Source organism: Xiphophorus couchianus, chromosome 15 (assembly GCF_001444195.1).
Source record: "Xiphophorus couchianus chromosome 15, X_couchianus-1.0, whole genome shotgun sequence".
NCBI classification, from domain to species: Eukaryota; Metazoa; Chordata; class Actinopteri; order Cyprinodontiformes; family Poeciliidae; genus Xiphophorus; species Xiphophorus couchianus.
The window spans coordinates 8420261-8436555 of record NC_040242.1 but is presented as its reverse complement, the minus strand read 5'-3'; the positions used below and the strand labels follow the sequence as shown (position 1 = coordinate 8436555).

The 16295-nt window shown below is 41.5% G+C and overlaps 1 protein-coding gene across 4 annotated transcripts; it reads left to right on the top strand.

The window, feature by feature from the left end:
• The first annotated feature begins 1112 nt into the window (after positions 1–1112).
• Positions 1113–15673, top strand: LOC114158678 (sine oculis-binding protein homolog). Of its 4 annotated transcripts, none has more exons than XM_028040408.1 (7): positions 1113–1483; positions 3922–4051; positions 4339–4533; positions 6766–6917; positions 7912–8007; positions 8189–10108; positions 13159–15673. In XM_028040408.1, exons 1-6 carry the CDS (start codon positions 1391–1393, stop codon positions 10097–10099), a joined length of 2577 nt encoding a protein of 858 aa, XP_027896209.1. In that variant the 5' UTR covers positions 1113–1390; the 3' UTR covers positions 10100–10108; positions 13159–15673. The 4 variants fall into 4 exon arrangements, with proteins under 4 accessions (XP_027896209.1, XP_027896208.1, XP_027896210.1 ...); XM_028040407.1 differs by having other exon boundaries at positions 8168–10108; XM_028040409.1 differs by lacking the exon at positions 1113–1483 and adding an exon at positions 3230–3440 and having other exon boundaries at positions 3920–4051; positions 8168–10108.
• The last annotated feature ends 622 nt before the right edge of the window (positions 15674–16295 follow it).

The following is a 16295-nucleotide window of genomic DNA, read 5'->3' as shown; positions in this document are numbered from 1 at the left end:
TTAAGAACATTCAGGTTTTTGATATGGCCCAAAATGAAAATGAGTTTGACACCCCTGGCCTAAACTGACGGCTGGCCAAAAAGTGTGTTATTTAGATTAGTAGCCAAGATTTTCGTGGCGCGTTTGGAGGTGCAGCAGAAACCCATACAGCAAATGCAAAGTCAGCTGAACTGATTGTTATGCACTGCACAAATCTGGCTTTCATGGAACAGAGAAAAGCAACTGTTCATATTTTGCAGGGTGTCTTTTAGGACATTTATGTGAAATGCTTCACATTTTTTATGTGTTTTCATTGAACTTGCTCTCATGGGAGCCTCATTCTGTGTGGATGCTTCACCTGAGTCGTGGAAGCTACTGGAAAATGTTGGAATAAAATTTGTTAGCAGGTGCAGGATACAGAGGCATAGCATAGGTTTACCTTCTCACAGGATGACATTTTACTTTTAAAAAAATAAAATGGTTCAACAATTTAATGGTTCAGATCAAAGCCTATAAGTTTTTGTTTTTTGTGTGTGTGGGGGGGGGGGGGTGGAGGGGGGGGTTGCAATGAACCAGTCAGAAATCAAATCTTAATCTGATCGTGAAACAATGAAAATTGATTGAGGTTTAAGCATTTTGCAAAGATTTGGCAAAAATGGCACTTTAAAAGTGCAAATTGTTTCCAGCAACAAGTGTTGATTCAGGATGATTGAATGGAAATGCAAGCCGCACTTTACAGATTTTTATTTGCAAAATAAAATTGAATAAAATATAATCTTCCATTTCAGAGTTATGCAATAATTTACCAAGCAGTGCACAGCTGCAACCTTGGAAGGAAAATAATGCACATTTTTTTCCTGTAAAACCCAAATAGAAATACATTGAAACGTAGAATAAAAAAGTTTAATAATTCAAAAGATGCTCCCACGGACATTCCAAAGTCTGATTCAAATCCCTAAAATATGATGCGTCTTCATTCAAATTCTTAAACTACTCGAGAGCTTTGTTTAATCTTAAAACGTCACAGTAAGTACGATGTTAATGAATTTCAAACTTTGGGTTTTCCCGCTATGGATTCACCTGTCGTGTGCAGAAGGAGTCTATTTTGAAAGTTTTAACAGGAAGAGGCATGTTGTGCATCAGTTAGAGCTTGGTAGCAGTGGAGCGAGGAGAGAGTGAGGGGATTGTTAAACAGCGGAGCCTCCAAAGAGGGGACTACACACGCATGTTCACCCCTACCCGAATGGAGCGGAGCCCTAAACGAGAGACTCAGGCGTCCGGGGAATGACAGCCACTGTCACCGGGATTGACGAATTCCCCCTGTGACTCTGCGCGACTCCGCGAAAACTTCCCCTCAGTTGACACTCGAGTCACCGGTCCGGGTCGGATCCAGCCTGAACGGGACTACAGTATGCCAGAGATGGAGAAAGGCAGACCTCCGGAAAATAAACGCAGCAGGAAACCAGCGCACCCAGTGAAGAGGGAAATCAACCAGGAGATGAAGGTAGGAGGATAGATTGGGAACAATTCTCTACGCGCAAAGGGCGCACAAATCAGTGTTTGGAAAAATCCCCGACATTGAACGCTCATTCCCCCCTTTTTATATTATAATCAAAAAAATTCATCATATTTTTTTGTTTGTTTGTTGGTAAGTTTAGAAAAAGCATGCCGCTTTTCAATTTTAGAGGACAACAATTGCATTTAAGAAAAATATATATACTTTTTTTAATATGAATGAAATTTAGATGTTGACTTTTTGATTAAATAATATTAAACTTTAAAAGGAAAGAACAGGCTGACACTTGGTCTTCTAGTGACGCCATGGTGGGCCAGCTGTGGCCGGGCGCGCACTATCCAATGTCCAGAGGAGATCCAGATGTGCGTCACTTCTTCCCCGCTCCCTGCGGTGCGCTCAATCGCCGCACCACAGAGGCTCATGAGAAAGAGAGGGGAGGGCATTTATATTCCTTAAATAGCCTGCTCTAGCCGCGTACTGGGAAAACTCTGCAGATCTGATGTACAACTGTAAAGAATGCAAACACGCATAGTAAATAAAACTCTCACAAAGTGTTTAGAATCCCTCATCGGGGTCCCTGGTTAAATCACAGTAACAGACACGATTCCCTCCCACCATTATGAGCCCATTGCATGGAAACCAATCCGTGGATTGTGTGCTTTGTTTGGGTTTGGACACAGGCTATTTGAGACTCTTGACTCTGCTGTTAAAATGATATTTGAGGACCCTTGAAGCCGTAGCGAGGAAATCAAAAAAGACAACACGTCTTCCTGGGAAGGATGAGGGGAGGAAGGGGCCTTCTTTAGAGGAAAAAAAATCCGCTGTTTTTGTGTGTAAGTGGTTTGGATTGCAGCGTTTGATATCCACAGGAGGTGTTTTGTTTCATCTTAACTAATTTTAATCAAAACACTTGAAACACTATCCCCCTGGCCTGATGTAAGCCTGCCTGGGCTGGATCTCCGGGTCGGCCCAGTTTGTTGCCTTTGGCTTGCAGCTCGCTCTCTCTTTCTCTGTTTCTCTCTCTCTTTCTCTCTCTCCGTGGTTTGGGATATGGCTTGTCACTCTCACAAAGCAGATGTTTGTCCAAACTGCCAAAAAGAAACAAAAACAACATTGTGGGAAGTGCAGTGGGTGGATAAGGAGGAGGGAAAAGAAAAATCTCTTATATAAAAAAAAAAAATACAGGAAAAAAGAGAAAGTGACACCAGGATATGCAGATGGAAGACGGCCCAAACAGTGAGAGAAACTGATTTCTAGTTCAACTGAGGTCTGCCCCGGTGTTTTCTTTGTAACGCATCTGTTTCAGCACCACTTCGGACCCCGCTGCCTCCACGTCAGAGCCCGATTCGCAGGCACCAGACACCGGATCCTTGACTTTAATCATCGTTAGGCATATTTAGCGGGATATGATACGGCCGCTTCTACTCACTCACCCACCCACACACACTCACCCCCACACACGCACGCACACATTCTCTCCCAGAACAGACAGAGCAAGAAAGTGAGCAAGCAAATAGGGAGAGATCCATTTCTGTCGGAGGCCCCGGGTTGCGGAGGTCGGAGCGAGGAAAGAATGTGCAGTCAGTACTACAAGCGCTGCAACACCACAGCACACTGGCTGTGTTGGAAAAGGTGGTGAAACCCGAGAGGCAGCGCCGTGTCGGGTGTCAGGCCTGGAAGGTGCCGGGATGTGGAGAGGAGGACAGGGCAGGGGTGGGCGGGGGTGGGGGAGAAAAAAAATTAAAAGAAACGAGAGGAGAGTTTGGGGAAAGCTGGAAGAGGAGAGAACAAGTTGCGGACGTTAGAAAGAGAAGAGGAGAGAAGAGAGGAGCGGGGCATTTCCGAGAACCGTGGGACCACTCGGTGGTGTTGGGTGTCCCGCTCTGATTTCTGCCCGTTCCGGATCAGGTTTCTTCTCCAATCGGGTTCCTCTAAAGCCACAGAGAGAGGTGGGTGGATGAAGAGAAGGACTTTAGTATGTATTTTTTCATCAGGTCATAATAATAATAATAATAATAATAATAATAATAATATAAAGTTGAGGTCACACATCTAAATTTTTCAGAATAATATTCCTCTCTCCTTCTCTTTTCCAATTAAAAGGGATAAACAAAGGATGATTCATAGATTTCACACTGGTGTTGGGTTATAAACCTTTCCATCTCAGATTAAGCAAGAGTAAACAACTTGAATACATCATGGAAAAAGAGTCACACTGTACTCCACTGTGCCCCTATTCATTTCTCCCAACAGGGCCGTGGCTGAGAAAGAATCCCTCACTTTGTCTCAGACTAGGAAGCTTTGATTATGTTTACCATATGATGAAAACTTCCAGTAATAACCCCAAGATGCACGTTCACAATTTCCTATTGCTTTGCTTGACATAAGTTGGAGTTCTGACTTCTGTTCCTCCTTATTTCTGGCAGACGTTTGCTGAAAGCACCATGAATGAGCTCCTGGGATGGTACGGCTATGACAAGGTGGACCTCAGAGAGTCCGAGGCCAATGAGATCAGAAACTACAGGGAGAGGCGGCAGCATGTGTCTGTGCTAAAAGGTAAGGGGGGGAGGCGGGGCAGGTGGTGGCAGGTCACTGTTTAGAGCAGTGTTACACAAACTAACAGGTTCAGCAGGTTTTTTTGCAGACATTGAGTCACTGCAAGACATCGTCTCCTGTGGCTGCAAGTCCTCAAGTTACATTTAACCAGATGTGCCTGTTGTTTGTGCAGAAGTTATTATCGTGTCCCGTAAAGCACACTGTGGTTTTATGTTGTTGTATTGTTTTACAAAGCTGGATTTCTGTTACAGTTTTTTTTTTTCTTTTATCTTTTTGTCCACTCCCAGAAAACTCATTGCCAAAACCCAAAAGCCTGGACGCCAAAGTCAGCCACTCAGTCCTGGCCATGAAGAGTGGAGAGAGGGACCTCTCCAGTGTCCCTTCCTCCTCTCAATCTTCTTCCTCAACAAGCTCAATCCTGACCACCCCGAAGGAGCACAAGAATGCCCCTGTCATCGTCCCCCTCATAAAACCTTCAGCAGGTATGAGAGGTCTTCTCTAGCTATCAAGAACTAAGTGGCCTCTGCTAAGCCTTTACATTAAAATATGTCTTTGGTTTACAAGCATAGCGCACCAGAACTGATAATCCATGATATTTACTGTATGTCCTGAGAGGCCAGAGTGTAAGATCAGCTGCAAGTGATGGAACAGGTATTAGTTTCAGTTCTTTCCTGAGCAGTAACTGAAGCTCTGGAGAAAGCGAGGAGCTGTTGAAGTTACACGACATATGTGTTTATCCTTCAGTTACACGGTGCTTATCACTGGGTAAAGGGTCCTTAACACTAAAATGGCTATTTCTACTGAAATACTAACAAACCTTGAGATAATCTGGAAATGCACCTATCAGAAATTTCACACTGTGTGAGAGAGACAGAATGATCACTCTAACAGAGCATAGCTAAATTACAAAAAGGACAACATCATTTGAAATGAACATTTTTAACTTTCATTTACGTCTTATATTTCATATCTGAAATTAGCATGATAGTCAGCATAACTAACAGTAAACAACAGTCTGCAGGATAATTCCTGAAAGTACCTGTAGCAGACAGCTTCTTTTTGAGCAAGAAGGCTCAAGTTAAAAACAAGTGAAAGTGTGAATCCATGAAAGAACAAATTGACAAGCAACTACCAGAGTCTTGTACTCTGGCATAGCAACCTGAAGGAAATACTGACTTGCCTTTTTCTTTTAAATAACTTCTTAGAGCCTTTGTGCCTCCCAGATGCTCAAAGCAGCTAACCTTTAGTGTTCTTCCTTCAGTAACAGCATCCAGACCAAAGGAGTTATTAGCAGAAACTATTAGTGCTGGAGTATGATGCATACACTATTTAACCCCCTCAACTGTTGCCCCAAAAACACTTACATGTTGTCCAATGGGTTCATGAGGACTCTAGTGTCATCATGACTGTTAAGGGATTTAAAAAAAGATCAAATTTTGAGTTTCTGGCTGCCTGGTTAAAAAGAAAAGTTCCCAGTTCTGGTCAGCAGCTTCTTTCTCTGTGGATCTCTGGACCTCCTTCTGAATTCATGACAGTCTTCATTGGTTGTAGTAATATAATGTTGATGTACTGTGAAAATTCAAAACATGTAAAGTAATAAAATTGGTGTGAGAGAAACCTAAGTTGATATTTGGTGGGTATCATAATAGTTTGATGTGCAACGGATTTTTTGTTTGTTTGTTTGCTTGTAATCTGAAGGAGTTTGCAAATTTGCAGATAGAAATCTGCTATGTTACCAAACAGGATCTGAAAATTAAACAAGATAGCTGTAACACTCTCTACCTGTCATCTACTGCAGTCAACACTGTCAGTTTTTGCTTCCCTAATTTGATGAAACATCCCCAGTGAAGGTACGAACTGAGCTGTCGAGAGACACCTGGACACACTGAAGGGTGTTGTAAGCATGAACTTGTACCACTTGAGCATGGTGCCTTCACTGACCTGATTGTGGCTTTGTGTTTAAGAGTGGCTAATCACAGGTCAGAGGCTAATAAATAGCCCAATTGCAGCCAGTATCTCTAGGGATTTTAGAAGTAAATTTTATTACCTAAATCAATATAATTTTTGTTATAAATGTGGACTAGTAACATTTTTGTGGAGAACTTTTCCTGTGACTACCAATTTACCCGTTAAAGAAACATTTGAGGCAGAACTGGATTTTAATTTGAAAAGGTCTATGAAAGAAAAGTATTTCTTTCCGCTCTCTGCATGCTTTTTCACTACTCAGACATATGAGTTATCATACTCACTTTTCATGGATGTGAGTAGCCTGAAATAATGCTGACATGTTCATTATCAATCAATGATTTCTGGATAGTTTGGTCAAAACAGAATTTCACTGTCCATGTGGTTCCTCACTACAACAAACCTGCTTAAAACCCAGCTGGCAATAAGGTGAATGCAGATGTAACAGGATATCTGGACTCTGATAAAGTACAAGCCCGAGACACCTTCATTTAATTTATTACAGGATGCATTGGCTGGAAGCTTTGGCGCACATCCAGTTTTAAGTAAATGGTTTGAGATTCTACTCCATGTCTAACTTGTTTAGCTGTTTAATAAGCTCTGAGGAAATTAAATTGTTTTCATTGCTCCACCTGTGCAGATTTGAAGCGATGCATGCGATTTTTGCACAGAATTATGCAAAGAAATATCTCTGCAAATTCTATGCAATGATTACCCTGCTTTCTATGCTTTTTTACATCCCTCTGCAGTGGAAGATGTACAGAACGTGCAAATAGTCTGCGTTTGGTGCCAGAAGGAGGGAGTAAAGCGCTACTCGCTGTGTATGGGCTCAGAGCTCAAGAGCTTCTGCAGTGAGAAGTGTTTTGCTGCCTGTAGACGGGCCTACTTCAAGCGCAACAAGGTTGGTGATGGAGTACAAAAATTAACCTTTAGATCTATGTGATTATTAATGAATTAAATACTGTATGGCATGGCCACAAACAGTCAGGTGCCTACACGAACACATAAATCTGTGGCAGAGTGAATTTAAGGATCATATGTCTTCTTGCAGGTTCAAAGACTTTCAACAACAAATTCTTTCAATCTTTAAAGGTCAGAAGTGATTGGTTTATTTAAAGGATCCATTTAAGGAGTGGTGGGAGGGAGGTCAAACTTTGCACAGGACATGTAGGATCAGTTTCAAGTTAATGCAAAAGGGACCGACCATTAAGTGGCTTTGGTCTGGAGGACAGGAAAGATACAACTGTAGAGAAACACTCCGATGCACATAACCATGGTTTTTCCCTTTTCACTGCAACAAGATCTCCTGATATTTAAATATTCAGGCTGACATATCGATGTGTGGTGTTTCATCTTTCTTGTTTTTTTTTCTTTTTTAAACAACAGAGAGACACATAGTAAATCTGAGCAGAGTGTGCTCAACAAGCTGTCTAGTTTTTTTGTGGCAAGGGAGGAAAGCACTTCTGTTGGCTTGTTGCTGCTTGTCTGAGAGGAAGGCCAGAAGGCCTGGGGCGAGGTGTCCACTTTCAGTGCATACCATACCTTCAGCTGCCTCATATTTCGTAACTCAACACGACTCATTGGGTCACAGAGATGGGGGAGCACTCAGATCCTCTGCAGATCATCTTACATGAATCAGAAGGAATTTCCTTATATTAATTCTGTCACGGGAAGGAAAAATAAAGCACTGCATTAACGGCAATAGGTACCACCAAAATAAGTAGCATGAAACTTGAACTTTTTTATTGACCTTTGTATTTTGACCTTGATGCTTCATAAAGAGGAACATCAAGTGATATGTTATTATGACACAACAATTCCAGCGTAATCTTTGAAGATACTTTTAGTGTGCCTAATAGTGGTGTGTTTGTCACTTTGTGGTTTCTCCTTGTTAGGCCAGAGATGAAGACCTCCATGTCGAGACATCCCCTCAGCGCCCCCATCCTGAGGACTCACCCAGACTAGTGTTAAAGATAAACACTAATGTCAGAGTAAGAGGAAATTATTAGTGTTTTCTTTATTATTCTTTGGAAATTATTTATAGGTATAAAATGTATCATCCAGATACACCAGAAGAGCCCATTTCCTCCCTGTTCTGTATGTTTAGATAAGTTTGAAGCAAGAATGTGATCCTTCATTGACCCCCCGCAGTCTCTCTCGCCTGTACCACAGGTTTGTGACTGGTGCAAGCATGTTCGTCACACAAAGGAGTACCTGGACTTTGGATCTGGTGAGGAACGGCTTCAGTTCTGCAGCATCAAATGTCTCAACCAGTATAAGATGGATGTCTTCTACCGAGAAGCTCGTGCAGCCTTAACCAGCACCAGCTCCAGCCCAAACAGAACCAGTCAGGATGGGAGAGTGGATGGCAGTGTACCAGGGCAAAAGCTACTTACTCCTGAGTCTTGGAACAGCAGCACCATCAGTACGGGGGATGCACGCAATCGAAATCTCTCTCCCAAAGGATCAGTCCTAATTCATGGACCGGGGGATTCAACGTCTTTGTCATCCTTAGAAGCATCTTCTTCTTCTTCCTCTTCAAGGGGCTCAGTTTCAGGGCTTAAGAACCTGGAGAGATCCATTCAGCCATCCATACCTACTATGGATGTCACACCTCATCCAGCTCCTCTTCCTCCTCCACCTCCTCCTCGCCCACCTCTGGATCAAAAGCCATTACCTCAAATCCCCATACCCTTCATTAGGCCCCCGCTTCATGCTCAGGGTCTAAGGAGTCCCCTGGCCAATCCTCCCAGACATGCAGGTCCTCCTTCCAGCCCTATCCACAGACCTCCTCACTCTCCTCTTTTGCAGCCCCCTACCTCTTCTTCAATGAATCCCCCAGGACTCATGCACCCTTTTCCTGGTGCCTATTTCCCTGGCTTACACTCACCTCCTCTAAACCTAATGCCAAGAGGACCTGTCCCAGTGCCTCCAATAATGAACTATGGTATCCCCTCTTTTAGTCCTCTTTTACCCCAACCCACAGTCCTGGTTCCTTATCCTATTATTGTTCCCTTACCTGTCCCCATACCTATTCCAATTCCAATTCCAGTCCCTCCTAAAGCAGCCCTTGAAACACCAAATCATGGTGGAGTTATCCAGCCTGTACCAGAAGGGGTAGAGAGGGCTAGATCCAGGATTACTAGATCCATGTCTCCAGATATCTCTGAAGAGGCTAGTAGAGTGGAGGCAAACAAACTGGGGGGAAACTTTTCTCAAACCTTCACTTCAACAAATGAACCCAACCCAAAGGACATAGATTGGGTTAAATCAGAAAGGCAATTTTTGTCCCCATTAGCCACACCTCAAACTAAACCACTCTCTCCCAGAGCACAGTGTAATGAATTGTCTTGCCCAACCAAAATCTCTGAGGGACAGACAGACTATAAAACTATACATCAGCAGACAGAGCGACAAGTCATCCAAAGGGTTCTCCAGAGGACCCAAGTGAAGTTAGAGCCCAGTGCCAATGGGATGGTGGATCTGGCAGCACTGGGAGAATCAGGACCTGGCCAGTTTAACAGACCAGGGTTCCACAATATCATCAGACCGAACATTTCTCTGCCACAGTCTCCTTCAAATGACTTCCAGCAATTGGATTCCCTCACTCCATCTTCTAACAGCCCATCCAGTCCTATGGAGAGCAGCCATTCACACAATGTCAAGTCCTCCACTCAGAACCATCCTCAAAATGGTACATCATCCACACCCACGAGTTTGGACTCTTCCTTATCCCAAAGAATACCAGTGACACCCCAAGATTCTTCACTAAATGAACTTGAAGCTATCAAAGAAAACAAGTGTTCTGTTGTTAGCCCAGTGCTAGTCGAAGGTACAGTTGGTCAGTTAGAAGGGCCCTTAACAACCAGTGGGGATGCAGGGGAGGATTCCCACGTTCCAGATGAGGACCATGCTTATGCCCTGCCCACAGCACCAAAGACAGGTGGGACCACATCCCCTTTACTCTTGCCCAAACTAAGGGACAAGGGTAGCTTACGGAGTCCTGCCAACATGCCCAATGCAGTGGAGATGGAACCAGCCCTGAAGAGGCGATGCCTGAGGATCCGAGATCAGAATAAATAGAGAACCAAGGTGAGTAACTTTACTAGAATATAATGTGAAACGTATAGCAATTACTTTAAGCATCACTTCATATCTTTGTGGTATTATGACTCGGCCCACTAACTGAAAAGTTATATGGATCAGCAATTTCTTAGCAGTTCTGATATCCATATTTTTGGTTTAGGTTTCATGAGTCAGTTTCCTTTAAGACCTTATAAGGGCTACCACACATACTTCATACTTCAACACTTCATACATACTTCACATACCACACATATTTCCAGTAATGGTTTAATAACAATGTAAAGTGTAAAAAGGTATTTGTATGGAGATTCACTCATACACGGTGCAAGATTAATCACTGGTCTCACAGTGTGCACATGGTCACTAAACAGTATGGCGCCAACCAGAGAGAATCCCGGTAACCTGGCACCTTTATGTGAGCTAAGGTTACAGCAGGGAGAGGAGGTGGAGGGCAGAAGCAGTGAGAGTGACTTTGAAAGGCAATCACTTCACCACAAGCTGACAGTCACAATGCTTTGTTTGCATGACTGCCTGCATTATAGGCTTGGATTTGCTGGTGAATATCAGTCTGTTGAAGATAGACAGAAGATATTGTGGTTTTTAATTAAACAACGCCATGCCCTCTTCAGGACCAGTTGGCAGCTTATCAAAATGTTATGAGTTTATTGCAACTGCTTACCCAAAGCAGTTTTTGAAATAAGTCACACTTATTTCAGAATATGACTTAGTTAAAATATAGCTCTCCATCTAATAGATAATTCATTGCATCTTCATTTAGCATAAATCCATCGCTGGTCTTGAAAGATGAAGATCGCATTAAGTAACAGATTAAGGTGAGGGCAGCCTTCTGATACAACTCTAATCTTAATAAAAGTTTTGTGCGAACATGATTTTATAAACTTTTAAACCGTTGTCATATTTGCATTAGTTGCTTACACAAAATGTGGATGGGAAATAAAGATTGAAGCCACAGTGAAACCAATGATCCTCCATACAATGACAAGGGAATATCTTGTCATTGCATTGTTTTTGGTGAAAGGAACTGTCATAGAGAATTGTATGGCATTAGGTCTTAGATCTAATCTACCCCCATTTATCATGTAAACAATCATTGACCTCAGTGTAGATAACTGCTAAATGCTCAGTGATTATGGTTCAGAGAGTTATAAAATAGCATTTGCAATTACCACAAAGACATTTTTGATTTTGGAGTTGCTTTTACTGGTTGAGGTTCATTTTGATCTTGACTCTACTCAGACAGTAAACTTCCATTGTCTGGACTAAAGCTTCTGCTTTACCCTCAACAAAACCTCCCTTCAATAGTCTAGAACTGTCCCTTTAACTGTAAACTATGAAGTGACACCGATATCATTCTGACGTTGTTTTGTTAGAATGCAGCAGGGGAGCTTTTTCTCTTTGGACCAATCAAAAGCCCTTCTTGATTTCACTCGCCTTGTAGTCCAAATGGCAGTAACATTACCCGTCATCCTCACTTGTGGTATCTTACCATAACAAGATCATGTTTCTGGTTTACTGTATGTGCTGAGATTAATCCACTGATATTACAGAGATGGCTTAGATTTCAACCCGCCTGTTTTTCACTTCGTATCCCTTTCCAAAGGCCAGGGGTCACGTTAGTAATTGCGTTTAAATCTGACAGCTGCTAAATAGAGATTGAACAATTTATCTAAATCCGTATCTTGGATTGCAGATGTTTGACTGACTCTGTGTAGCAGAAAAGTTTTCACTCAATTAGTTTCCTTTTGCATTTTTACCAAATCACTGTCTTGCAAAGGTATTCCTCCTCCTTACAGTTACAAACTTCATTATACTTCTCTGAGATTTTCTTTGGTAGACCAATGCAAAACTAAAATGAAAGACACTAAAGGAAAAAAGGGATGCATGGTTTTCAATTTTTGTACAAACAAAAATATGGTTGAAAACTAGAAATGTGTACAGTAATTACCGTATTAAATTATTGTCGTGGCAACAGCATGCTGTGAGGATGGAACATTTCTAACTTTTTTGGCTTACATGCAAAACATTGTATGAAGAAGAAAACTAGCTCTTCGCATCACTCCAAGCACTCCATTCCCACAATGATCCATGGTAGTGGCAGCATCATGCTGCGGTGAGGTTTTTCCTTCCACAGGGAGAATGAAGCTGATCAGAGTTGATGGGTGAAGCTTACTACAAGGAAATTCTAGAAGAAAATAAATTTAGTTTGGCATTATTTCCCTTGCATTTGAAAATTATCCACCACTTTGTTTTGATCTATTACACAAAACTGCAATAAATGACATTGAAGGTTATGGTTCTAATGTGACCAAATGTGGAAAAGTTCAAAGCACATAAATACTTCAACGGGACGTTGTATACTAACTATTATATTTGAAATAACAATGCCTTAGTCATGTTGTTCAAACTGATTTATGCTCTTTTGTTGTCTGTAACAGGATCTGGCTGCTGTCTTTGGATGACTTTAGTTTGCCACCTCTATCCTCTGAGCTGAGCTGCTCTATTGTCCCAACTGTAAAAATTCTTTTTAAACAAACACCCACTCTGACAAAGTCAGCAGCCAACTGGAGGATTTTACCTCAGGAGAAAGCCAGTTTTTTTTTCCTTTTTGTCTAATTTTTCTTTGCCTTTATTTGGGATATTTTATAGCTGCGTGTAACCTGATTCCACCACATGGGTATTCACTGAGCGTTTGAAACTAAAATGCAATGGGACAGAGCAAGTATAGAGTCCTGCTTTGGTCCTTACATGTATGTGTGTGTTTAACTTTAATATGTGTGTTTGAATTAAAGTGTGCAAAAGAGAAAATAGGCCAGATGTTTTTGGTTTGATTGCACCCTATGCAGCAGTTATCTGAGTGTTGACATGATTAAAAGCCTCATTCAAAGTGTTTATGTGGAATGGGTGGATTAGGGAATGAGCGTCCAGAGCTGTAGATCTTGTTTTAAGATATGGTAGAAATGAAATGTAACATTTCTTTGCTCTTTTTCCTCTTTCTCCTGTTTTTCAAACTTCTATCATCCTGTCCAAATGAACAGACTCCCTGTTTGACGTTCTCCAGCAGTGCCAGATTCAGCGCCACGCCGTTGTGTGAACAACACCAGAATGAACACCCTCCTGCCCGCCTGCCTGCCTGTCCCTCAACCCGTCAGACCAGCAGGGTGCCAACCCAGGAAGCAGTCCAGATGGCCGAGTCATCACAAATCAACAACGTGGAAGAACACACAACTCAGTCACACGTTTTTTTTCCCCCTTGGACCAAAAAGTATCACTGGGTTGTGTGTTATATTGAGCTGACTGAGAGTTTGAAAGGGAGATCCTCAGATCCTCGTCCTGTCTGACATTGCCCTCAAGCGTTTATATACGCACAAGTTAGTGTGGCTGCCCAGATGCGCTCCTCCTCCTCCTCCTCACCTTCCTCCACTCAGCAGACAGCGCTCTGATCAGCCTTGTGTGGTCTTCTCAGATGGAGCCTGAACATGATCTCTTTCCAGGGGAAACGGTTTGTTTTCTCTGCCCGGCTTGCACAAAGAGCCACATTGTTTCTCTCCTCATATCCCACGCTAACTCCCCACTCCAGGTTTTGAATTACCTGGCCGATTGGGGCTCAAACTTCAGGAGCAGGGTTTTTCTTCCTCTTTTTATTTTTTTGAGCAAAAGCCAGGAATATAGTATAGCCTTTTCTATTCCGCCTATCCGCCCAACATAAATACAAGACATGCTACACTCACTCGGTTCTGAGATTTTATCCTCTTGCAAGTGACTGCCTGAGATTTGCCAGCCTTCTCACTTCTTCTGAGAAAGGAGAGAAATCTAGTGAGATGAATACTTTATCTGCAGGCAAGTTTCTCCGAGTGTTGGGAGAGTCAGGCCAAAGATTTCCCGAGGAAAGCTAAACTACGAAGGTATATGAGGATGCGCTCACCAGTGCACTGTAGTTTTGATAATCTAAGGTTCCTGTTTGTCTAGACAAAGATGGTACACACTGGTCACTATTTCCTCTTCTGATCTACAAAATCAGAACTACTTATAGCACTGGGTGCCATGCATGCTTGCAACCTCCTGACAGGGTATTTGATTTTAATATTTTTGCTCTTTTCTGACAATTCTGTAAAGAAAGATCAGCTTTGTAATATTACCAGATGAGGTATTACACTCGAAAGCATCAAATGCTGTAGCAAACAGTGATCAGTATTACAGTTGCCACAGTTGAGGACACATGCGTTTAGACAGATAGCTTTGAGGCTTGTCAACACTTCATTTTTGCAATTAAAAGGTACAATTTTATGTTATATTAACTTATGGAAGAAGCATAGGTAAAGTTTCATTCGATGCATTTTTTTCTGTTGTATTTTTATTTGAATATATTTCGTGAGTGCCGAAACAATTTTGTGCCCTTTCACATTATTATTATGATAAAAGCCCACTAGAGGGGAGTGTTTGCCTTTTTTAAACTTTGCACCTGAGTACACATGGAAACTAGAATGCAGTTTGCATAAAGTCATTAGTTACAAAAAATTACTCATTGGTATTTCATATCAGATGCCAAATACAGACATTTTGCTATTATTTTCTCTTTGATACTAAATACTGCCATCAAGGTTATATTTACTCATAATATACATTGGGCAATTCACTCCCTTTGAGCTCCTCCATATTTTGTCATACAGACCTGGTGTACTTCCTTATGCTTGTATGTGATTGAACGGAAAATAACCACATTTTGTTGCAACCGCTGCTGTAAGTCTCTATCAGCTTTGCACTGGTAGAAATGGACATTTTTGTCAATTTTGCAAAAATGTCAATTGCAAAAAGTGGTAGGAATGCATTAAATTAATTTGCAAGTAAAATATGGTTGAAAAAAAAATACACTAGCCCTTACTTTGCACTCACCATTCATTCAGTGAAACATAGTGGTGGAAGGGTCATGGTGTGGGGATTCTTTCTGAAGCAGAGCTATCAAAGCTCTGCAAAGATTGCAGGTCAAACATCATTGGAAGAAGAACACCTTAGAGCTGAAAAAAAATGGAGGCTGAGGTGACAGTTTGTCCCAAAGACTTTGTGGGCTTCAATTCTAAAATTCAGTGTGTGCTTACTCATACAATTGCAGCACTTTTCTTTTGTTCTGTTAATTCAAGGTCACCTTTATTCTGCAGGTCATGACATAATGGTTTATTCATCCTCAGCCAGTAAGGAAACTTTGTCAACAACCTCAGTGTTGAGTCAGTGGTGACATCACTCCTGAAAAACAGCTGCACTGTCAACAACCGCGTGCCCAACTTAATAGCACAGGCCAAATTATTTACAATCACAGTTGTCATTACTCATTTATTTCCTTGTATTAATTATTGGAATTTGACAAGAAAACAAAAGTTTGTTGCTTTTGTAGCCTGGCCAATAGGTACTGTCTGACCTCCACTTGACACACATTTAACCTTCAGTCTGGAATGAAACTGTCAGATTGTTTGTATTAAATAAATATTATATATCCAAGATCCTTGATTGAGATCTCTTTGTAAAATAAAAATAAATAAATGTTATTCTATGAGCAAAGACACGTTTATGATATGTTTTTTTCTTTTCTTCCTTTTTTTTTTTTTTTTACAATGTTTTTTTTTTCAATTCTGGTCCCGTTTGAAGTTCTACAATTTACATTATGAAATCATCAAACACACGCATAAAAGAAATAACTATATTGTGACAGTGACGCACTATGGACCATGTAAATATCTATTCTTAGTGCCAAAGTGTCTGAAAGGCAGTGAGTCAACATTCCTAAAATACTGAAAGCTACTCCAGTCTATGTGCTGTGTCTGTAAAATCGATGGATGAGAGAAGACAGGAGGAATCTCAGCTAATTTCAGTCGCAAAAAAACTTTCTTTCTTATTAATATTATCAGCATCATAGAGAGACAAGTGATAGATCGACATGCTTTACGTCAGGCGTAAAGTCAAAAAGTTAAAAGAAACGAATATTGAACTTGTAAAAGGAAGTCGACATGTGTGAAGATTCCTTTGCAGCAAGTTACCAATCCCCTCCACGGGAGAACCGGATGTAAAGAAATTTCTCAAAATAAAATCATTTTGTTTTTCAAATGTATTTATTTATCCAGCATTGTCTGCACCTTCTTCTTCTTGCAGGGCCACTGGGAGTAATGAGGGATCAAGGTTCACC

What these genes read in the sequence shown, in the direction of transcription:
- LOC114158678 (XM_028040407.1), top strand. Translation starts at nt 1,391, where the DNA reads ATGCCAGAGATGGAGAAAGGCAGACCTCCGGAAAATAAACGCAGCAGG. An exon ending in CCTCATAAAACCTTCAGCAG is followed by an intron (nt 4,534 to 6,765) that starts GTATGAGAGGTC and finishes ATCCCTCTGCAG; the next exon opens with TGGAAGATGTACAGAACGTG. An exon ending in CCTACTTCAAGCGCAACAAG is followed by an intron (nt 6,918 to 7,911) that starts GTTGGTGATGGA and finishes TCTCCTTGTTAG; the next exon opens with GCCAGAGATGAAGACCTCCA.